At 45.8% G+C, this 22,515-nt stretch overlaps 5 protein-coding genes across 8 annotated transcripts; 4 read left to right on the top strand and 1 right to left on the bottom strand.

The window, feature by feature from the left end:
* Nucleotides 1-36: 36 nt before the first annotated feature.
* On the top strand, nucleotides 37-273 carry BDBG_03966 (uncharacterized protein; the record flags this gene model as incomplete). Its single annotated transcript, XM_031721481.1, has 1 exon — nucleotides 37-273. The coding sequence occupies one exon, from the start codon at nucleotides 37-39 to the stop codon at nucleotides 271-273; it is 237 nt and encodes a 78-aa protein (XP_031578048.1).
* A 294-nt stretch (nucleotides 274-567) lies between these two features.
* Nucleotides 568-2,534, top strand: BDBG_03965 (amino-acid permease inda1; the record flags this gene model as incomplete). Its single annotated transcript, XM_002625860.1, has 4 exons — nucleotides 568-906; nucleotides 1,005-1,997; nucleotides 2,055-2,195; nucleotides 2,295-2,534. The coding sequence occupies 4 exons, from the start codon at nucleotides 568-570 to the stop codon at nucleotides 2,532-2,534; spliced, it is 1,713 nt and encodes a 570-aa protein (XP_002625906.1).
* A 392-nt stretch (nucleotides 2,535-2,926) lies between these two features.
* Nucleotides 2,927-6,800, top strand: BDBG_03964 (cytochrome P450). 3 transcript variants are annotated; one of them, XM_002625859.2, is made up of 7 exons: nucleotides 2,927-3,652; nucleotides 3,876-4,805; nucleotides 4,876-5,759; nucleotides 5,828-5,853; nucleotides 5,911-5,995; nucleotides 6,085-6,248; nucleotides 6,371-6,800. In XM_002625859.2, the coding sequence occupies exons 2-7, from the start codon at nucleotides 4,517-4,519 to the stop codon at nucleotides 6,579-6,581; spliced, it is 1,659 nt and encodes a 552-aa protein (XP_002625905.2). In that variant the 5' UTR covers nucleotides 2,927-3,652; nucleotides 3,876-4,516; the 3' UTR covers nucleotides 6,582-6,800. The 3 variants fall into 3 exon arrangements, with proteins under 3 accessions (XP_002625905.2, XP_031578047.1, XP_031578046.1); XM_031721479.1 differs by having other exon boundaries at nucleotides 2,927-4,805; nucleotides 6,310-6,800; XM_031721480.1 differs by having other exon boundaries at nucleotides 2,927-4,809.
* A 779-nt stretch (nucleotides 6,801-7,579) lies between these two features.
* On the top strand, nucleotides 7,580-13,127 carry BDBG_03963. Of its 2 annotated transcripts, XM_031721478.1 has the most exons (8): nucleotides 7,686-8,161; nucleotides 8,229-9,205; nucleotides 9,266-9,563; nucleotides 9,643-9,759; nucleotides 9,815-10,200; nucleotides 10,287-10,308; nucleotides 10,368-10,562; nucleotides 10,635-13,127. In XM_031721478.1, the coding sequence occupies exons 2-8, from the start codon at nucleotides 9,011-9,013 to the stop codon at nucleotides 11,021-11,023; spliced, it is 1,602 nt and encodes a 533-aa protein (XP_031578045.1). In that variant the 5' UTR covers nucleotides 7,686-8,161; nucleotides 8,229-9,010; the 3' UTR covers nucleotides 11,024-13,127. The 2 variants fall into 2 exon arrangements, with proteins under 2 accessions (XP_002625904.2, XP_031578045.1); XM_002625858.2 differs by having other exon boundaries at nucleotides 7,580-9,205; nucleotides 10,635-13,010.
* A 358-nt stretch (nucleotides 13,128-13,485) lies between these two features.
* On the bottom strand, nucleotides 13,486-22,398 carry BDBG_16924 (uncharacterized protein). Its single transcript, XM_031724775.1, has 21 exons — nucleotides 21,556-22,398; nucleotides 21,392-21,422; nucleotides 21,261-21,321; nucleotides 21,024-21,187; nucleotides 20,796-20,969; nucleotides 20,295-20,733; nucleotides 20,052-20,231; nucleotides 19,308-19,994; nucleotides 19,054-19,228; nucleotides 18,811-18,976; nucleotides 18,412-18,746; nucleotides 18,313-18,348; nucleotides 17,407-18,241; nucleotides 17,213-17,332; nucleotides 17,076-17,146; nucleotides 16,926-17,006; nucleotides 16,397-16,853; nucleotides 15,944-16,333; nucleotides 15,509-15,845; nucleotides 15,066-15,353; nucleotides 13,486-14,969 (listed from the first exon to the last, which is right to left on the bottom strand). The coding sequence occupies exons 3-21, from the start codon at nucleotides 21,304-21,306 to the stop codon at nucleotides 13,795-13,797; spliced, it is 6,156 nt and encodes a 2,051-aa protein (XP_031578044.1). The 5' UTR covers nucleotides 21,307-21,321; nucleotides 21,392-21,422; nucleotides 21,556-22,398; the 3' UTR covers nucleotides 13,486-13,794.
* Nucleotides 22,399-22,515: the final 117 nt, after the last annotated feature.

The following is a 22,515-nucleotide window of genomic DNA, read 5'->3' as shown; positions in this document are numbered from 1 at the left end:
CCACATCACATCCCATAGGAGCCCGCGCGATAGGATATGCCTGTGACCCAAATTAATATCAATTCGCCAGGTGGGAGCGGGTCAATCGCATTCCCTTATCTTGGCGTGTCTCCCGCTAGCATTGGCGTCAATAACCGAGCTGGAGAGGTCAAGGCCAAAAAGCAGGATACCCACGGGGCTTATTTCAAGTTTGACACATCAATGGGCCCAGTTCCCACCCCCGATTCCTGCTGTTTCGTCGGTCCCGTTGTCGTTGTTGTTGTCGTCGTCTAGTTGTTAGTTCTTTGTCGTCTTCGTTCTCCTCCCTCCCTTCACATCTGCAGTCGGGGCAACCCAGGCGGAGTCTTGGCATCGGTCAACCTTCCCCCCTTTCTTCGCCCTGCGTGTTGCATCCCTGACCGTCAATTTTTTATTTTCTTCCTCTCTTCTCTCTTCCCTGTTCTCTACCGTTTTGCGGTGTTGTGCCTAGTTCTCTCGCGACTGAGGTGTTTTGTGTTCCTCTCCTCCATCTCTGATCTCTGATCTCTATACAATATCCCATTTCCGCTGCACTCGAATACTCTTATTATGGGAAAAGACGAGAATGAAAAGGGCTTCAAAGGGGAAGCTCCGGTAGCCCCCTTGCCGACTTACTTTGAAGATGGTGGCAGCCCTGTGCTCGTAGGGACTGCTGAAGGCGGGGATGAGTTGGGTTTCTGGACCCGTATGGGGTGCACTCCTGAGTCGTTCAAGAGGAGAACACTTGCGGACAAGCACAACCAGTTGAACCGAACGCTTAAAAGCCGCCATTTGCACATGATTGCAATCGGTGGCAGTATCGGAGCTGGTTTGTTCGTGGGCTCTGGCGGTTCCCTGAGCACTGGCGGCCCCGCAACTCTACTCATCGACTTTGGAATTGTTGGTGTGGTACGTGATCGATGCTCCTAATGGCGGAAACGTGGCTTACTGCAGCTTTGATCGTTAACAGCAAGCGCTAATATATTAAAACTTATACATGCATGTAGATGATGTTCAACGTCGTTTACGCCCTTGGTGAACTTGCTATCATGTTCCCGATCTCTGGTGGTTTCTATACCTATTCAACACGGTTCATCGATCCCTCCTGGGGCTTCGCCATGGGTTGGAATTACGTTTTCCAATGGGCCATTGTTTTACCGCTTGAACTCACTGTAGCAGCCATGACAATCGGATATTGGGGTGTAGACATTAACATCGCAGTTTGGATCACGATTTTCATGGTTGCAATCATTATTATCAACGTCTTCGGCGTCCTCGGCTACGGAGAGGAAGAATTCTGGAGCAGTTGCCTGAAACTCGCAGCTATTGTCATCTTTATGATCATCGCGCTCATTTGTGTCCTTGGTGGTGGGCCCGAAAACGGCCTTTATTCCCAGTATTGGGGTGCCAGACTTTGGTACAACCCCGGCGCATTCCGAAATGGCTTTAAAGGCTTCTGTTCCGTCTTTGTCACCGCAGCGTTTGCCTTCTCAGGAACAGAACTGGTTGGCCTCGCTGCCGCCGAATCCAAAACACCTGTCCAGTCTCTACCTTCCGCGGTGAAGCAAGTGTTTTGGCGTATTACCTTGTTCTATATCCTTGCTCTGTTTTTCGTTGGCCTCCTCATCCCCTATGATGAAGAGCGATTGATCGGAAGTGGCTACATCGATGTCAAAGCATCCCCTTTCGTTATTGTTGCCAAAAACGCCGGTCTCATAGGATTTGACCATTTCATGAACGTCGTTATCTTGATTTCTGTTCTCTCCATTGGAAATTCAAGTGTCTACGGGGGTTCCCGAACCCTAACAGCTCTGGCTGAGCAAGGCTATGCACCCAAGATATTTGCCTATGTCGATCGTGCTGGGAGACCCTTGGTGTCAACGATTACAATTATCGCTTTTGGCGGGTTTGCTTATATCAACTTGTCTGCCTCTGGAGAGGAAATTTTTGCTTGGCTACTTGCGCTGTCTGGTCTTGCCGCCCTCTTCACTTGGGGAAGCGTGAGTTCATGTTCTAATCCCTAGCTATATATGTAATTTTTGGCTAACTGAAGTTAGATTTGCTTCGCCCATATTCGCTTCCGACAGGCATGGGCTTACCAAGGCCACACCGTCGCTGAGCTTCCATTCACAGCCGCTTTCGGTGTTTGGGGATCGTGGCTGGGTCTGTTCCTTATCGCTATCGTTCTTGCTGCACAGGTTTGTCGAGTTCCTTTTTTCCCCATACACCATATCGAATCTCCATCTACCGTTGACACGCAGCAGAAATATTCACTAACGTACGGTACTTAATTGTAGTTCTACGTCGCGGTGGCTGAAATGAACGCTCAGGCCTTCTTCAAGTCTTACCTTGCTGCCCCCGTTGTCATGTTCTTCTGGATCTGTGGTTACGTGTGGAAACGCGAGGGCTGGCTCAGGCTTAGCCAAATCGATGTTGATTCCGGCCGCCGAGAGATCGACTGGGAAGAGCACAACCGCAAGCTGGAGAAGAAGCGCAACGCCCCTCTTTGGAGACGTATCGGTTACTTTTTGTTCTAAAATATTTCAGCTATCGACATGTTTTGAGTGGTTGCTTCTCCAGCAGATGATGAAAATCTATAAGCGCAAGTGTGTGTATGTGTGGGTTCAATTCAAGCTCAACTTTTAGTTTAATAAGTGGTCGATTTCTCTGTGACGAAATTAAGACCCCTTCTCGCGCGGCCACTCGTCTATTTAGATAGGTATTCAATTCAAAAATGGTGACATATATTTAATTTTAGCATTCTTTGCAGAACCTCATACTCTATACACAACATCGAGTCCCTGATTCGAGGTTTGATTTCGTCCTAGTTATGCATTAGGTCAAATGCCACGCGTCGCGGCCATGAAGCGGGGAGATTGGTCTTAATTAACCCCGTTTTGATTTTCCCAGCCTAGAACCATTCAACCCGGCTAAATATGCAAACTCACCTCACCTGCTCAGGCCTGTATAGCGCTGGCGCCTACATGGCTCTTTGCTCTCTTCCCCTCATCCTCCATGTTAGATGGGTACAGTAGCTCGTAGGTGTGTACAATCGATATCGACTCGGCACCATCATTCCATCACTCATCCCTATACTCCGTAGATGTTAACGGGAGGCGTATTCAGAGTTTTTCTATAGATATCGGATATCACGGCTTTGTTTTCGAGCTTTTGATTTGGAATCCCTGATGTCTATATTCTTTTCCGCCCTCAAACTTCTATTATTGAACATGTTACTACGTTATCAGTTTCAGTGCCAACCCGGCAGCGTCGGGTTATAAATCCAGACCAGCCAGCCAAAACTTGTCCCGGATGCTCTGTTTTTCTTCCTACCTGCGGAGTTTGGCCGAGTAACACCGTTTTAGCCCTAAGGCCTATCCCCAGCCACGCTATCAGCCCTGATATTTAAGAGGTGGCGCTTTGTGATAAGCTATTCAGCACACATATTTTAGATGCAGAAAGAACTCCTGCGAAATGCACGTTGGACGAACGAGAAAATCTGCCTGAGCCGGGCATCAACTGCTATGTTGAAATGCAAAAGTGATGGTACGACCGTTACATTTTGGGTGCGATGATCTGTACCTCTAGCCGACACGAATGCCGCATCTCAATGCATCTGTAGATATTTCATACGATCACCGCGCCCGGTATCGAGGTAGGTGTTATCAACAGTTCTCTTCTTCTCCTCGTCCGGCCACATACCCATACCATGGCCGGTACATGCAGAGCAATGGCAGTATCGATATCGATGCTCTGCATCGGATATGTTATCTCATCGGTGGATGAAGAGAGAGCAAGGCTCGGGTACATGCAAAAGCACGTTGGACAAACATGTGAAGTTCGAGCACAGAGGTCTTCTGACCGCGGCTTTTAAGCAGGTTGATTGCAACGTTACTGGCATCTATCTTCCCTATTAGTTACCAGACTTGGGCTTTCTTATTTTAACTGCTCAGCTGCGGCTGGCGAAAACGCGCTTTGCACCAGCGTGTAGATGTCATGTTGTACAGTACATGCATGCAATCTGCGGCAAAGGAACGAGAGATCTGAAGACTCGAGAAGTCTGGCAGCGTCATCACGATCAAGCGGCATTCTCTAGCGCTTGCAACAACCAGTACCCGAAGCTAATCCGACATCTTCGAAGTTCTTCTAGCCTCAATTGAGGGAAGAAAACATGAATGCCGCCAAAGGCTTCCGTTCAAAACGAGCCTGCTCACAAAACCTTGATTCTAGGGATTGTGCGCGTCGGAAGCACTGTACCGAACATTCGTCGCCCGGTTTTCCAGTTAAAAGATGAACCTACAGAAAAGTCACGAAAACTTTTGCAGCTACGAAGATGTCGACAAGGTTACTTGTTATGTTCCTGTGGCCCTGAGCGTCTGGGAATGGGCAATTCAAAAGTACCTGATATACCCAGAGGAACCCTTCGATGGCAGCTTGAAGGATACATCCAACCATTCCCATATTTTCTTACAGAGTCGATTCTACGCTGTATTAAGACGCTACTATTATTCTCCTTGATATGGACGGCATTTTTCAATGCCATGAGAGTGGGTGTCAGTACAGGTTAACGACGACGATGTTGATCAAGGTGTATCGTTTGGCCGTTACTACTGGGTTTCTCGTTGCAGCATGGTCCCTTTTCATACTCTACGTTGTCGGCGGTGTGATATATCGATTATATATTTCTCCACTGGCAAAGTTCCCAGGGCCGAAGCTAGCAGCCGCGACTTTATGGTATGAGTATTATTACGATGCTGTTTGCAAAGGCCAATACACCTTCAAAATAAAGGAACTGCATCAACAATATGGTCAGTATGTCGTCGTTTGCTATGTCATTTAGAGGCCGAAAAGGAAGCCCTAACTCGTAGATTCCCACAGGGTCAATCATCCGGATCAGCCCATACGAATTGCATATCGATGATCCTGATTATTACCACGTATTATACTCGTATAGCTCTCCTCGAGATAAGTACCAGTACTATCTAGAACCATTCGGATTTCCGTTATCCGCATTTGGAACGGAGAGTCACCACCAACATCGTCACCGTAGAGGTGCATTGAACCCATTCTTCTGCAAAAGAAGGGTGGCCCAACACGAAGGCCTGGTTCATCACCTTGTCAACAAGCTTTGTGGACACCTGGAACAATTCCGGATCACAGGCAAGACGGTACCACTGTCGCTTGGGTACACATGTTTGGCGACTGACCTCATTGTTTCATACGTGCTGGATGAACGCCAGCAATGGCTTGACGCACCTGGGTGGCTTCCACACTGGAGGCGGGCGTTGGTGTCCTTATCAGAAATGGTGATGGTATCTAGGCAGGTAATCTGGGTGCTGAAGATCCTAAAATATTTCCCTCGAACCTTGGCAATCTCCATGAAACCTGGCCTAGGCTTGTTCTTTGAGCTGGAAGAAGGATTTCGTCGGAGGATTAAACAGATACAAATGGACAGAGACGGAGAGAACGACAGGCAACCCACATGCACGACATCGAAAGCATCGAAAGGATACTCGTTGATCGATCAAATCCTCGACTCTAGATTGCCAGTCGAAGAGAAAGCCCCTGAACGAATTCTTCAAGAAGTCCGATCAACAACAGCAGCGGGAATTGAAACAACCTCAAACGCGTTAACGGTCATAACTTACTACCTTCTAGACAATCCAGACAAAATCCAGCGACTTCGCGATGAGCTTTCTACCTTCGAAGGCGACTGGAGCTCTAAGCAGCCAGCCCAGAAACTGGAACAGCTTCCATACCTGGTTCGTCTCCCTGGGTAATCTCTACAGAGATCAGAATGATAAAATATCAGCTAACTTATTGCCATTAGACCTCGGTCATTCTCGAGGGGCTGAGGTAATGATTGACACGTGCAGCACAATGACACAAAGGCCGTGCTAAGATAGTTCATAGGCTATCGTACGGAGTGAGCACAAGGTTGCAACGGAAATCGCCTGACCAAGCAATTCACTACAGGGATTACTGTATTCCTCCAGGGGTAAGTACGAGAGCCATCGGATTATAATTTTATCATTCCAACATTGATAGAACGGACCTCTACTCATTAATCTATCTCTCAATGGACAGACTCCCGTTGGAATGACATCGGTCCTTATGCACCACAACGAAACCATCTTCCCGGACTCACACAAGTTTGTACCAGAGCGCTGGCTGGATCTGGACGAACGAAAGCGACTTGAGAGGTATCTGGTTTCCTTTGGGAAAGGGTCTCGGCGATGTGTTGGGCAACGGTTAGTTTATTAAATATCTCCTAGAATCGGATTTTTTTCTGCTTGAGGCTCATTTAACCAGAAAACTCAACCAATCTGACATTTGCTCATTATATTTATAACTATTCTATTTATATGTATAGACTAGCGCAGACGATCCTTCTTATTACCACTGCTACCATTTTCAGAAAGTTCGAGCTTGAGCTTCGAGATACGTCTAGCGACGATATTGAGATTGGCCATGACCTGTTCGTTCCAAGGCCGAAGAACACGAAATCTGCTGGTTTACGGGTATGTGTTTTGAAGAAGTACCTTGATCATAGATTCCGTGGCTCTCTCACGGCGAATCAGTAATAATGTGAAGATGTTCGAAGGGGTAAAGGGGGTTGGTTCAGTGTCATGTGATAGCAGAGCAGCGAGAGTGCGAGTTGAATCCTTTACTACTTCTGTTTCTTAGTATTATTTATTGTGTATTCGAGTTAAAGAGGGAGAGAAACTCTTATCTCACTTTTCAAACATGATAACTAATTCATCATCCATTTTCATGCCTTAATAATCCCTTCCAATCGGCTGAATCCTCGAAGATATATAATGATTCCTGCAGGGTTAACTATACCATACAGCTGATAAAAGTAACCTCCAGCTACATTCAACATATCTAACCCAGCCTGTCTATATTTTAATATGTAGTTGTAGCCAAAAATAGCCAGCGGCAATTTGGTCTGGATTTAGTGTCAGTTCTTGGCATATAAAAAAAAACAACGCGTGCACACATCATTTGAACATATATATTATTTATCTCTCTATGTATCTGCTGCTGGACGAACTTACACTGATTTTCTAATTTAATAATATATTTTAATATATACTTTGATGACTGCTATTCTTAATTTATGAGTCTATATGCAGTGTCTCAAACCCTTGAGTGCAGATCTCTAATCGCTTGATCAAACAACAGTAATAGCTACTAGTTACTAGTTATTATCAGCACCTGAATTCTATATATAGTTTAAGGATGATGCTCAGCTCATTACTCCGTACATTGTGTGACATGACACATCTCACTCTGAATCTTAATATTCTCAGCTCTATTTCTCATACAGCATACCTCAAAATAACCCGAATAAAAAGGTAGATAATACATGATATCATCAGATTTATATATAAATAGAAACTGCGGTCAAAGATGATGAATTGTTTTCAGATGCCAAGAGCTGATAGAACATTCCAACGTTGTGCAGTGCATCTTCTTCAAAAAGTTAGTGCCGTCAAATTGAGTAGTCCAGCTTATAAATCTGCCTTCACCATTATCTTTTGTAGAAGAATCAACATTGTATGTATGTATTATGATCTGTGAGATTCTCTAGATACTTGAGTAGAATGTGAGACACGTGACTGTAGTAACTAGTCGGAGCAACTAACCAACATTTTTGTCCGACTCTTCGAGGTGGACATTCATTCTCACAACATGGCCAAAATTGCACGACACGAAGACAACGAAATTTGAGAGAGCTGTTTATCTATTATGTCGATCTTTCTGGGAACACAGTTACTGCTTAGGGTGGCATTCTTTGCTAACGGCGGGTGACATGGCAATACGCAAAAGCATCTAGAAATACCCCTTCTTCACCCTCCACATGGAGGAGGCATTGGGACCCATAGATGTTCTTGGGAGACTGAAAATCGCCGGTGGACTACGGTGGACTACGGCCATTGATTTGGCTGGGAACTACGCCCACGCGGGCGGGACTTCGAGACTCGAGAGTGGGCAAAACAATGCGTGGAAGTAATCCTAGAACACCATGCTGAATGGGGACACCAAATCCGAGCTTTTAGTACTCGGGTTTCAATGTTTCGGTAACTATTATTATGGTTTCACCTGCAAGGATCCGCAAATGTCAACCCTATATCAACGATTTATTTAGCATCATTTTGTGTGTATGGCCCGTCGATGCAATTGATTCACCCTTCTAACGTGATCACCCTCATACGGGTGTACAGCGACATCATCAATCTTTCGCCACTCCAGCGTCGATGCTGAGGTCGGCTGGCTGCAGTCTTGTTGGCCTTGGAAGTCCCCTCAGTTAAAAAAATCGTTCAGGGATGTCACCTCAAGCCTAAATTAATATATTTAGACCATCCTTGGACCGGAAATGAAGCCCGATCTATACTAGAGACACAACTCTAATACCCATATACATACCGGGTCCCGTGGATTATACGTTAGCTGTTTGATTTGATTCGTTCCTATTCAGGGAACTTTTCTTGAGATGTTCGTTTACACGCTATCTGGCGATCATGACGATGTTTCCCTCTTGATTTCTGTCTTGTTTCTACCTTGTTTCTGTCATGTTTCTAAGATATATGCGGATATATTCACCTATTTCTGCGCCTGTGGTGTGTGGGTAATACTAAATATCACTATAGCAATACCCCACCCACCTGCTTGCCTGCGGGACCTTCTCCCCCTTCAGTTCGGGCACTCCAAACGTCCAAGCCTTTTTTAATACGCTGCGTTTGTGTTGCAGAAGGCTTGGCCCGTGGGGTGTTGCGATTATTTATGATACCCAGACGCATCAATTAATCCCGCCTCCGAGAGCGCCGAGGGCAGCCAAGGTCCGGAAGGCGTGGAATTAATGTAAGACTACTAAAGCACAGAGATTCGCACCTTTCGCATCTTTGTTGTATCGTTTCTGGAGAGTCATTTTCATACTCCTTTTATTAAGGGCGGGGCTACTCAGAATCCATTGACATTGATTCCATCTTGCGAAACTACCGTGCATATGGACATCCTCAAAGTCGCGTCTCTATCTATTGTGGAAACCTATACTTTCCATCTTTTTAATCAAGGTACCATATCGTTCTGCCGTGAGGTCTTTTGGCCCCTTTTCATTATTCAATATGTTATCTTAAAGATCTATTGGATTTGGATATATCCACCGATGGCGTCGCCACTACGCTCTCTCCCTGGCCCAAGTGTTTGTGTTGACCATTCTATCAAAGATCTCCATGGATATAAGAACTGACTCCTTTCGCAGTATGCACAATTCCTTATTGGCCAAACTTACAGTCAAATCAAGGCCTCTAGCCCGACTTCCATCGCCTTGACATGGATGAGGAAATTTCCGGATGCGGATCTAATACGATATGTTGCGCCAGGGAACCAGGAACTGGTTCTTGTTAACAGTCCAAGGGCGTTCCGTGAAGTAACATTTACCCATGCATACGCCTTCGCCAAACCAAGATTCCTAAAGCGTTTGGTAGGGGATATGGTTGGAGGTGGTCTCTTTTTTGCCGAAGGAGAGGTCCACAGAAAGCAAAAGAAGTTACTTGCCGGTATTTCGAGCCTCTACCCGAGCCGGACCCTTCGCCTATTCTTTCCATTAGAGTTGGGTTTGTGGCTGACAATTACAAGGGCCCTTTTTAAACAGCAATGTCAGACACTTGCTACCAGTCTTCGAACTGAAAGCTGATGAGCTTTCTTCTTCCCTCGGGGCAGAGTTTGAGAATAGCGAAACAGGGACCATTGAAAGTAAGGATTGGTGCCTGTAAGTTACAGTGGACGATGCTAAAGTTTTTCGGGGCAGTTTCCTCCTTGATATCAAAGACGGCTCTTGATATAATCGGCCAAGCAATTCTTGGACTCGAGCTCGACGGCCATCCCTTTGCCAGTGAACTGGGGCCATGTTACCACACCATATTCAGTTCTACTACGATGTCCCGTGTTATGCTCGTTCTCAATGCTTGGGTACCGATACGACGACTTTTACCAATGAGAACGAATCGAGAATACGTTAATGCAAATACTAAGATAAAGCAAATATTGAAGAAACATGTACAGCAACAAGTTCATGAAATACGAAGTTTACAGAGTGAAGGATCGCGACCATCGAACAAGGACCTATTGGCACTCATAATTCAAGAGCAATTGAAGAGGTGTGGTGAATGCGCTGAAGATGAAATTGTGGACCATGTAAGCCCAACTTCTGATCGATGAATTCTGAGTCCAGGCTTGGATATGGGAGATTTTTGGCCTGCTAACTGAGTAATGTAATGTAGCTTCGAACTTTCTTAGCTGCTGGTGAGCCTTCCACGCCTTGGGTTTGGCTTTGGACCGGATAACTAACCGGGTTAAAACAGGACTGGAGACCGTCGGAACCACCCTGATGTGGGCATTTCATGCACTCGCAAGCCATCAGGATGTACAGGATTGCCTGCGAAGCGAAATCAATGCATTGAACTATGGGAAACCTAATGGTCTCAAGTATTCTGACATATGCAATATGGAGTTTTTGGATCACTTTGTCAAGGAAGTTCTTCGCTGTTATCCTCCCTGTAAGATATATTTCTCACTAACTGTATATGATAACATGTCGAGAAGAACGCTGATAGTGTATTCAATTTTAGCCACATGCACCATGCGTGAAGCCATACATGACATTTCAATATGTGGCCAACTTATTCCATCTGGCACAACCGTCCTCATGTTCCCAGTTATGCCTCAGTCTAACTGTACTATCTGGGGCCGAGATCCAGAGAAATTTGATCCTGATCGTTGGAAAGCATTGCCTCCTTCAGCTCGTGATGGATACGCATTCCAGGCATTCAATACCGGTGCGCGAGCTTGTCTGGGAAAATCGTTCGCATTGCTTGAGGTCAAAGTCCTGGTTATGAAGCTCGTGGCGCGGTGGAGGTTCTGCCATGTCTCGAAGCCAGTGGTGTTGCAGAAGATTGGGTTGTTATTTAAACCTGCAAACGGGTTGGAATTAAAAATTGAACCTGCATTTACGGCTTAAAGTCGTGTGTTGAGAATCGCACAGTAGCGCCAAGTGTGTGTGGTCGTTATCCCTCTGCAGCAGCGCGCAAGCATCTGCCAGGGAGGGCCTCAGCCTGCCTTATAACAACAGTTTTACCGCCAGCCCGCGCCAGTCTGTGGTACGCCGAACGCGATCAAATTTGGGTCCAAAGCGAAAGTCGTAGCGGTGCTGCGCAAGTCAAGAAGACGGAAAATCACCCTGCTGTTGTCTTCAGAAAACATGACTGGAAACACCCTAGCGCTTGGATGCGACACACTATCTACCACTCAAAATATGGAAGCAACAAATGCCGTGATTCGGCTTATAGGTAGTCCTATCCTAAGGAAGATAGAGGTATTCCTCGTAGAGGAAAGGGGTCCGCACCATCCCGAAAATCCTTCTAGACTAGACACAGAATGCGCTACAGGTTGCGCTCACAGGCCTTCCAGGCCTTCCAGATCCGCAGCCACTTACTCTGGTGCCCTCTGGTTGACTTCCCGTACCCGAAGCTGATGGTAGACATGGGCAGCAGGAGTGAGATCACCTTGCGCAACAGGGTAGCATTGTGAAGGAGCACAGCCAACGGGGATGGGCAAGCATATGGACAGCGTCGGTTGTACAAGAGTCACGGCCCCGATCCTCATAGGAGTGGCGGAGCGTCCGTCGCATGGAGCTAGACCAAATTTGTACAACATAACTAGTTACACCATAAGGGAACGGGCTTCTCGGCAAAACATAAGTCCTTCAGGTTAATCCCCAGGGCAGAAACAGTTGGCCCTTGGCGCACTAGGTACTATACAACCGATCCCCACCGAAATATCAGGCCGAGACAATATAGAGAGAAAAATTGATGTAGTTATAAAAGACCAATGGAGAGATATTCGAGACCCTTTATGCTAGCAGACAAGCCAGTGTATGCCTATATATGAGATTGGCACTTCTCTCAGAAGCTCAGGACAGGCAGTGCACAAAGTTATACAACACTGGTTGATTTCTCCTGCCTTGCTCCAAAGCGCAGACATGTTTTGCTTTTAGACTAAGCGCCCCAGGCCAGCATCAGGCTTCGGACTCGCTGACTTCTTTTTTTTCCCCCTCCCCGTGCTTCCTTGTCAACCGCGGTTCAACTGCCAACCTGGACCCTGTTTGTCCTACATGGGTTCCGTGACCCTGCTACGGCGTACAAAATCTCACCCATGCAGACTAAACTCCCAACCCCCATAAAGCCCGCGGTTGCTCGGACTCGTTGCAACTAGACCATGCGCGATTGCATCGTTGCCTCTAGGTTCATGCACCCGGCCAAGGGAGCCTAGCATGTATATTTAATCACTTGTGGAAGGTTCTGAGTTAATAGCAGTGTGGCTTGAATGTTATTACGTGAGGTCTATATATCAATGGGCTGAATTGTATGAGTCCAAATATGAGTCCACATGGTTTGGGTATGCAGTCCGCCACTCATCTTAAGATACTTAAATAAAATATAGCATGGGGTTTGTCGCCTCAGAGGTGGTGGAGGAGGAGTGAGGAGTGCGTAAAATACACAAAGAGGTGTAGAATGTAGTTGGCGTAAACGCGCTTAGTAGGCGCGAACGGGCATGTGTGCGGGAAATAGGGGTAACTTAAAGGGTTAAAGACACCGGCCGAAGCTATCCCATGTTCTTATTATTTACTTTCATAAAATAGACTAACTTCCGCCCTTCTCCAGTCCTGTCGCCATGACCTCGCTTTCAACGCCAGATTCTGCGTAAATTCCTTACTCACGTTTTTTTGCAGATTGTCCTTGTGTGAAAAACCGCTTCACAGCGCCTCCCCCCCCCGCCCCCCCGAGGGGGCCCCCAACATTCTTCAGCATTGCAAGCAACTTTCCCCGCGTCAGCGCAATGTAGACAGGTGCTTCCCCTGTGAAGCCTGCCTTCCCAGATACGGAGACACTTCCAATTGGTGATCTCACTCCTCTACACAATCCGCTCCGACCAGGGCTGGGAAGCGGCAGTGTGTGCTGTGGCTATGAGCGTTGAGGTTTGCGGGAAGAAGAGTGGGGGGATAACTAACGGGAAGACATCGAGACTGCAGTGGGGGTGGTGTGTGGTGCAGGAAAACATGAAGGTGAAGTTGTGTGAAGGGGGGGGGGGGGGGAGAATATACCCTTGTCTATGTAATGTACCTACCTACCAAGAAAGAGATGTGGTTAACGGCAGCACAGATGGCATGTGAGAACCATCGGGATGACATCTGTAGATGCAATCGTGGTTGCGACAGCGTGTGAGAAGCAGGTCCTTGGACTTGAGGGCGTAGAGGTGGAACTAAGACCAAGAGTATATATTTCTACTGTTCTCGGCACAGAACTCACACTTCAGATATCATCTTATTTCATTTGTAAATCAGTGCCAGTATATCTTCTCTTAAGTTAATATTTACTATATCACACAATCACTGTAGCTGTCATTGATGATGTCACAGCATAATATAAGTTAAAACTGAGGTTACTCTCATCATCTTCATAGTTGCGGGATTGCTAGAGGCTAATATAATAGACATTGATGTGTCTGATGAATTGACAGTAATAGTAGAAGACAAATTACAATTCAACATACACTCAACAGCCATTGATACGTCTGGGAAATCAAAGATATCCTAATGACAAGTTGACAACTGAGATTCAACCACAATGAGTCTAAAAGTTCATATACATCACAAGTTAACATATCAAAACAATGTTGTATCTCTTTCTTCTGTCTTTCCGAAAATCACTTTCTCGATAAATCCCTCCTTTCCTAGTCAACCGCTTCCCACTCACACTGCACAGTGAGGTGTTTTATCGGGTTTTCCAGGGTACATTCATATGTCTCGATTGGATCCAGAGCCCTACATGAAGTTTTGGCGACATTAGTATCACATTCCAGCTTACCAGCCTGTTTCTTGTCACCAATGTATTCGCATGTAACCCCATTTGCAGTAAATGGTCCAAGGGAGGGAGGGAATGCCCCTTTCACATCATCTGTTTTTTCTTTCACAAGAGGCTCATCCCCACACAGATCAACTTTATTTGGATGCAGTTTGGACCAGACTTCCCAATAGTGATGAATATATGGTGGAGCGGGATTTTCGACACTAGACACAGAAATCAAAACAAATCCAGTCCTTGGTTTTGGACGAGGATTGTACCCTCCACCACCACCTGTTCTTGACCACTCACACGTATCGTTTGCACAGCACCAAGGTGAGCCAGGGGAACAGCTATTCTCATTACATTCGCAATAGGGACAGCTGGCATTGGCACAGCAGCCTGGTGATTGATCATCACATCCATTCTCATTACATGCACATCGGTTGCCCCTGTCCAACTTGCATTTGTCATCGCATGTGGGGTCTGGGTCGCTAGGCCTGGTGGTCGTCGGCACCGGATTGCCTGCATTTGGGTCTTTTGGGTCATGGCGATCCGGGGGGACTCCTGTTGGCATGGGCGAACAGAAAAAGCCGGTGCATAAGTGGCCACCACAGCCGGTTCCAGATGCGCATGTAGGCGATGGCTTCGCTCCGCCATTACTTGTGAAGCTAACAGTGTGCCCGCCAGAGCCAGCACCAGGAATATTGGGACAATAAGAGCCGGCCAATTTCTGAAGTGAGTTGCTAATTACAGGGCCGCAAGGTTCCACAGTTTCTCCTTCATTGAAATCATTTTCAAGATCCAATTCGATTTGAGGGCATACGCGGTTGACATCCCATTGAGGAATTTCGTGATAGTCAGATAAACATGAACGTGCTCCAACCTGAGCATTCCAGATGGTGGGTTTCATCATTGCAAAGTTCACCGGTTCACCCTGGACAGCAAAACGGCGGTGAAAAATCTTGATCATCTTCTTTACATTGGCAGGAGACTGCAGTTGGGCTTCCCAGGGAGATGGTAACGATCGATAGTATCCTACCAAACCAGATACTAGTGCGACAGCTAAGGTTTGAAACACTATCAGCTACCTTCTTTTTATCCATAGGACTGTTATATCTTGAAGTTGGTAGATATATCACAAAGGAATTATAAACTCACAAAGAGAGGTTCCGTCATCAGTCTCGTATCCACCTTCATCTAAAGTCGGAGCATAAACATCTTCACCAGGAGCAAATGTAGTCATCCAGTTAGAATAATGGCTGAAATCTGCGAGATGGCCATCTTCATTTGTCGCCCCAACAACAATAAGGTTTTTTAAGTACAGTGGAGATGTAGGATCTCCGAATAAAGAAGGGTAAGTGTTGATCGGTCGGTACTGATTACCGTCATTGCTAGACGCAGCGAGGAGAGCAACATTCTGGTCGTCTAAGAGAGTAAAGAGTTCATCTGTAAAGTACACCCAAACATTTGATAAAAGTTAGTAAGAGAGAAACAATAGTTTTGAATAACTTCATCTTGATAACCTTCAAATGGATAAGGAAATAAATAGTGCACAATGAGGGGAAGGGAGATAGAAGCGTAGGAGTAGCATTGATACTTACACAGTCGATTTAAAAATGGCACTCTCAAGAGGTGCTCGGCGAACTGAAAGCTCATGTTAATAACTGCCTTACCATTGCGACGCTTTTGAGTAACATCTTCCAGGACGTGTAGCAGTTGTTCAACGTATCGTTCCTGAATCAAGTCGCTCAGCGGAGCTTGACTTGAGCCATAGAGGTTGACAACGATGAGTGTACACCTTTGACATATGCCCAAATTAGCTCCTAAAATCTTGGAAGCCACTCGAGTTCCGTGCTTTAAGTCCGGTTGAATGGGACCAACATAGCCGTAAGGGATATATGGCTCCAAAATTTCGATGTCATCGTGATAAGCCATTTCCTACAGAGGTTGAATGTTAGTCAGTTTGTGTTTGAAAAGTATAACCAGTGATAAACACTCAATGTTGCGCTGAATAGGTTTAAAGGGTGGCGTCTCACAGGATGGTCATTCCAGACGCCATCTTCGTCAAATATATATATATACTGGTCGTCTCCTGAGATGTCATCATAATGGAATAGGAACTCTTCGTCGTCCCCTACCGTATGGCTCGTAGGGGATCTCCAAATACTGCCTCTCGGCATGGAGATCTGGGAGAGATCCCAAATGAGGCCATGCTCTCGTGTCTTCACCGCTCGCTTATTGAATTGAGTCGCATTACCCGCATCCAGAACTGTCTTGTTGCCGTTTGTAAAGTGATTACCATTCTTCTGGCCGTGAAGAGTGGAAGCTACAGCGAGGTGACTTCTACCCTTGGAGCTGCTACGTGGATCGGGCGGGTGCACTTGTGCATTCCACCTTTCATAGTAATAAGCCTCGGAAACATCAGGCTATATAACAAAATCAGTCGTCACTCTCGTGCAGGTCAAAGCCGGATGCTATCAAGTTCTTACAGATTGTAACAAGGCGTTCATCGTCTCTTGATCCAAGAAAGGCACCCAGAAGAATGTTGTGAGGCGGAGCACCTCCGACTTGATCTCAACATATTTTCCTTCGTACTTTTCGAGAAGCTGAGGGATTTGCCCCACATCCTTCATGTCGGATGGATACACTATGGCATTTGCAGGGCAGCCGGGAGGCGGTATGGGCGGCGCTGCGGCAGCTTGAGCTGATAGAGCTGTTGGCAATTGACAGTTACCCGTCTGTGTCTGTGTTGTTGTGGTGTCCCAATCTGATGCTGAACATCCATAAATTGTATTGCATGTCGAACTGGTGGATGTGATTGTAGATGTGATTGGACCCTTAGTGGTCGTTGTCTTGAAGACACTTGTTGCGCAAATTGAAGCCGATGTTTTCTCGCACTTAGTAGGCTCCTCCTTGGGGTATGTTATGATATTATCTCGACCAACACTTTGTGCAAGTTAGTTCGTGCCGTACCTATACGATTGGTAAGGGTAAGGAAGTGCAGAGCCAATATCATACGTTATTGGTGGCCAAGGTGGGAGAGGAGGCTTTATTGTCCATGATGGAGGAAGATTTATCGCGCGCGCAGGTGGCGGTCCCCTATATTTAAGAATGTCACATTCATATACCATTGTTTGATGGTGGAAGTGTACTGAGAACGCTACTTACGGTGGGTATATGCCAGGTGGAAGAATCCAGCGTAATCCTCCAAAAATAGAGTTATCTCTGTTCAGACATATCTGGACCCAGTCAAACAAAATGTCTTAAAATAATACTATTATCTGTTCTCTCATAATAAGACTTACTGAAAAAAACCAGAGATCACAAGTCGTTTTACCTGGTTCTGGCTCTTCGATCTCTTCTTCAACTGGTGTGATGGCCCCAGGTGGCCATGTGGTCCACGCTGGCAGTGGCAGGGTAGTTGTCTTGTGGCAATTCTTGGTCAGCTTTAAATGGTCTATTCCCTTTTTCCTCTCTGGATATTTTCTGAAATCCCTACCGGTTCATTTGTGGGGCCAGGGGTAATTGTTTCCTCCGGCTTGGTGAAGGTTGTTGAGACAGTGCAGTCAACTGTAAAAACACCAGTAGAGGAACCAATAAATGTAACAACCTTTGTTGCAGGACAAGTGAAGGCAACAGACACTGTTGTGGGCACTCTACAATAGATTGTAGGCGTTGTTTTCGGAGTATTGAAAGGAACTTTTGAGTTAGGAGGACATTTAACCACAATCGGACTAACAGTTGATGGAAACGAAAGGGTTGAGACAGTTGGATGAGTGGCAACAACAGTGGTCACAAAAGGAGTGTGGTAAACCCCTTCCTTGGTGCCATCTGTAGGGGAGGTATTAGGATTGCTCCAGCTCTCCGGTGGTCCTCTGGTAATAGCTGGCCACGGTGGAACTGTGACATTCCGAGTGGTTGTTTTCCCTTCTCCATCTGGCATGGGCACAGGGATGGGTGGAATATCAACACTAGGCAGTACAGTGAGTGTAGCACTTGGCTGTCCTTCAGTGATATTAATGTTTGAGTAGGGCATTCCATCTGTAGTGATTGGGTCTATATCCAATGTGATTGTGGTGACTGTTGTGTAGAATGTGGGAACTTCTCTCCCACCAATGGTTGTTGTGCCGTGGTGTCCATACTCAAGAGAAGTTGTATAGTCACCTGGATCAATGGTTGTCGGTGAAGCAAGTGAACTAGTCGGAAACACAAGAATGCAATCGGCAGGGCATGTAACTGAGGGATTATCATACACATCAGGACCGACATAAACAATATCATATTCATCGTCCCCTGGCAAAGGAAGCCAAACGCTAACTTCCGTAGTGAATCCACTGGCATCGAAGTGATCATTCATTAGCGAGCAAGTTCTGCAGGGGAAAGACATCCAAGTCATCAAACGAACCTTTGATTTGAATCATTCTGGAAAACGGCACCGTTGCTAAGATTAAAGGGTTAGTTATGTCTATGTGCCTAGGTACACTCATGAAAAAAGGCTTCTTACTTTATTCCAGTTCCGATTTCCACGATTCCAACAGTGAAAATGTTGAAAAGGGCAACATCTTTACTGCCTCTAACTTCGAGAACACGCTCTTGACAGTTATGTGTTGGAACGCAGTCCTGGTAATACTCCTGGAAAAAGCTGTATAATCCTGAACTGTGAAGTGTTACACCTTCCGAGTTGATGATGCGCAGACCCCAAGCAGTTGAACAGCCAGTGGTCCTGCACTCCTCAAAAGATGGATCACCAGGAAATTTCTTGGCAGAGTAGAATGGTAAAGGCGCTATAGGAACTGGCTGATAATATGGAGTTTCTGTTTGAATATGGCCGAGATATATCTAGGAAACATCCAATTAGTACTATGCACGGCTTTATGATACTTGTACTGATCTGGTTGCTCACATCTTTCGCTCCATACACTTGATATTGGTACAGGACAGTGTGTTCAGAACCGGTACCATAGAACCAAGAGGGCCCTTCAGACTCTATCAGTGTTCCACGAGCGGCATATATACTAATTTGATTCGCTATCTTGTCAGGGGAATCATAGACACTCATGTCATTGTCACTGATCAGATCCCAAAATTAGCTCTCTATCTATTGTGTTTCATAAGATTGAACATTAGCAGGAGGAATTTAACTTACTGGTCCGCAAGCCATATCCAAACATTCTCAAAATAACCTGAGGCCTGAGGCGTGACGTGGAACAAGAGCGAAGCGCAAATGCAAGCATCACTAAACTCAAACTTTGGGCAAGTCTCTATATCTAGATCCGTACCAAGAGCTCCTCCCACACGAACATGTGAGTCCCACATAGCAGCTGCCCCCGAAGGCTCTAAGTTAGAATGATTGCATCCTATGCCGGAAAAGGGGATAGTCAAAATAATGATGTGACTAACCAGATCCTTGACTGTCCTCATGCACATTCCATTCAAGGACTATAGCACCAGCTGTAGCTCCTTGGACAGTGAACATCATATCAACTATCTCCATGTCACCCACATCGCCTTTCTTCCCGACCTGTACTACCACGCGTGGATTGTGAATGTCATTGAAATAGAATCCAGCTCCCTGTATTTGTGACCAGCTGGAACCTTGCACTCTGGAGCCTGTCGGAATTAATACGGTGCCGCCAACTCTGTAGATACCTGCTGGGAAGTATGCAATCTTGCGTTCCTTAGTCGCCTTTTCAAGAAAAGCATTAATATCTCCCGCGTTATCACCAGTTCCATCATTCTTACAGCCATTTTCAGTGGCAATAAGAAATTGGTCCACTCCGAGGTCTTCATATTGAGGGCGAGGTCGATAGAAGAGCTTTCCATCTTTATCCAGCAAGCGTTTCCCTTTTGAAGGTGCTTCAACATCACCGGAAACATAAGTTCCTTTGTATCCTTTATAACGACGCCCAATTGCCCAGAGGCCAACATGGTCAGTACCATCAAGGATTACATCACCATTCTCACTCTTAACTGTTGTTTCAACATTGATCATCTCCAAATTGTCAATAACAATATTGGGGGGGCCATTGATCCTATCTTCGCGAGAGTTGGTCAAGATAGCAATTGGGCAATTGGATATCTTCGAGTCTGCATGCACAAGTCAGCTCAGGTTTAAACATGCAATCATGTATTATAGAAACATACCAATGATGGAGACAGAGCCTATGCCCTGTCCAGTGCTACCACCCCTACCACTAATGTTAAATGCAATTGCCCCGCCGTCAACTTCAATGCGTTGCCAATTGAAGCCCCAGTCCCAAATCATTTGAACTGCCGTGAGGCACCCATTGAACTTGAGGTTCATTGCTGTATACTGCTGGGAACCTTTGAGAGGGGATGTTAGGTCTGAAATAAAGGAATAGTCAACCTAACAATTCATTTGCTTACCAGCACGCCAGCCGATATTACCCCCATTGAACACTAGATCCGAGACAAATCCGCCACTGCCATTTTCCATGAAGATACCCACATGAGTGACTTTGTTACTGTCAGTCGCCTCCGGCATGTTGAAGACCAGATTTTGTAATGAGCAAGCCTGGGAAACCTGCCAGTGGATACCCGTGGGCACAAGTGGCTGGTCATGGTCGTCCGTGGTCAAAGGCATCTCTGTTAGGTCAAAGATAAAATTACGAATCTGACGGAAAAACTGGTTTTGGTTAATGTACCAATTTTGACCATTACCATTAGGGATGTATGGATCTGTATCAAAAAGGGCAATGCCTTGAAAGGTATCGCACCCTTTGATTGTAGGCGGGTCTAGAGCATCACCAATGAACTGAGTATAGTATAGCTGGATGACAGGTCGACAGATTTTATATGTGCCAGGCTAGAAATAGGAAATACTATATCAGTAAATGAATTTGCCTTGCAGAAGAGGAACTCACTTACTGGAAAGTAGATTATGGCTCCTTGTGCAAAGGTATTTCCGCATTCCAAACCACAACGATTGCCATCTTTAATTGCTGCATTTATTGCCTCTGTGGCATCCTCCTTTCCTGTATTGTCTGCACCATACTCTACAACATCTCTGTAGAGCTCATAGTCTTTTCCTGCAATTGGTTGCTAGACATATACATTAGCTCAGTCAGTAGTCTAGCACCGTGAGAAAGCACTTACCTTCCCCAAAGGCGCAAGTTTCGGCAACCAGTAGCTACTAGCTGTGGTAGTAATGTTTGAAGAACCTCCAGTAGGGTTTTTTGAGTTGGCATCTGGCGTGTTAAACATTGATATGTAGCTCTCAAAGCTACCAGATTCAAGCCGCACCGGCCCATTTTGTTCTCCTATCCCCGAGTTAATGTAAATTTTCAAAAATATTCCACTCCATGCAGCTATCGCCCGGTGATAATGACATACCTTTATCTGGTGCAACTTTGAAGTAATTGTATTGATTGTCCACCATGTACGGGGCATTGGGCTACCGCAGAAAAATCAGCCAATTCTGTCCATGCTTGGCAATAAGCAATGCAAGGTCGTTTTCTATTCACCTGTGGTCCATAACTTGGAAGATTCGGGTATCTTTTGGAATCGTACAATAAATTAGCCTTTCCCACCACGCAGAACAGAAGTCCAAGAAACAACTTCAGAGAAGCCATATTCTCTTGCCACAGAAACGAATTTGCCTGACTAGAAAATACAGTTTACTACTCACCATCCAGAATGGAGGAAAAAGACCTCTTATCTAGTGATGCGATTTTTTTTTTTTTTTTTTTTTTCCGTCCACTGAACACACTCTCTTCTCGGGGACAGTGGGACATGGTTTCGAGGCCCAGGAAACCGTGAGCGCAATTTCCGACAGTAAACACAAGGTTCCTTTCGGTAAGACGCAGGTAAGGGTGCTCCTTGTAGAAGTTTCTTGTTTGAAACATACCCAGGTGAAATTGTAGAAGACCTAGCAAGGGAAGTCAAGCGCAGTCAAGGGGAGTGTATGGCCCCTTCGGAGTAAATGAGTTTCTATGAGAGTATCATCTCTCGGCACCCTGAACCTCCGTTTGCTCGGTGGGCTGAGCAGGCAACCGATCCACAACTAAACTATTTGAGGAGAAGGTTAGAGAATTCATGGATAATCTGAGAACACTCCGATGTTAGCCTCTTCACAGGGACTGAGAGATGACGGCCCCCACGTCTCGGAGAATGAATCTAGATTTCCATGCAACCACACCATTACTCATCCTCATATTCCCATGGCCATCACTAGCCGAGCCGTAGCATTGTTTAACTAGTAGGCCAAAAGCACAATAAGTCAACTGGTTTCTACTAGCCGCACCTGATGCTAAAGAGTACATGCATTGTAGTGCTTCAAGGTGGTCGGCTCCCACGTAGTGAAAAAAAGTCCATGCTTTAAGAGATAAACGACGTTTGTGCAACACCTGATAGCGAAGGATTGTTGAATAATAGATATATAAAATTACATTCAAGCTATTCATAAGCTGCAGAATGTAACCGTGTTGGCAGCAAAGTTGAAATCACGGACATATATAAAATGAGAGGTATGGATGTACGGATTAGAAGCATGACATTATTTCCTGATTGGGATTAGGTAACTAAATAATGGATCTTACCTGGGGTAGTTACAGCCAATGATGTCATATGCAGAGCACACATGCAACAC

Source organism: Blastomyces gilchristii (genome assembly GCF_000003855.2).
Source record: "Blastomyces gilchristii SLH14081 genomic scaffold supercont1.6, whole genome shotgun sequence".
Classification (NCBI taxonomy): Eukaryota; Fungi; Ascomycota; class Eurotiomycetes; order Onygenales; family Ajellomycetaceae; genus Blastomyces; species Blastomyces gilchristii.
This window is presented reverse-complemented; position numbering and strand designations above follow the sequence as displayed.

Bases quoted from the DNA above. Each gene is read 5' to 3' on its own strand.
- BDBG_03963 (XM_031721478.1), top strand. From the start codon at position 9,011: ATGGACATCCTCAAAGTCGCGTCTCTATCTATTGTGGAAACCTATACT. The intron at 9,564-9,642 runs GTATTTCGAGCC...GACAATTACAAG, and splicing joins GCAAAAGAAGTTACTTGCCG to GGCCCTTTTTAAACAGCAAT. The intron at 9,760-9,814 runs GTAAGGATTGGT...TTTTCGGGGCAG, and splicing joins CGAAACAGGGACCATTGAAA to TTTCCTCCTTGATATCAAAG.
- BDBG_03964 (XM_002625859.2), top strand. From the start codon at position 4,517: ATGGACGGCATTTTTCAATGCCATGAGAGTGGGTGTCAGTACAGGTTA. The intron at 5,760-5,827 runs GTTCGTCTCCCT...TATTGCCATTAG, and splicing joins TGGAACAGCTTCCATACCTG to ACCTCGGTCATTCTCGAGGG. The intron at 5,996-6,084 runs GTAAGTACGAGA...CTCAATGGACAG, and splicing joins ATTACTGTATTCCTCCAGGG to ACTCCCGTTGGAATGACATC.
- BDBG_16924 (XM_031724775.1), bottom strand. From the start codon at position 21,306: ATGGTGGACAATCAATACAATTACTTCAAAGTTGCACCAGATAAAG. The intron at 17,147-17,212 runs GTAAGTCTTATT...GACTGGGTCCAG, and splicing joins GTGATCTCTGGTTTTTTTCA to ATATGTCTGAACAGAGATAA. The intron at 16,854-16,925 runs GTATGATATTGG...ACTTGCACAAAG, and splicing joins CCACCTTGGCCACCAATAAC to TGTTGGTCGAGATAATATCA.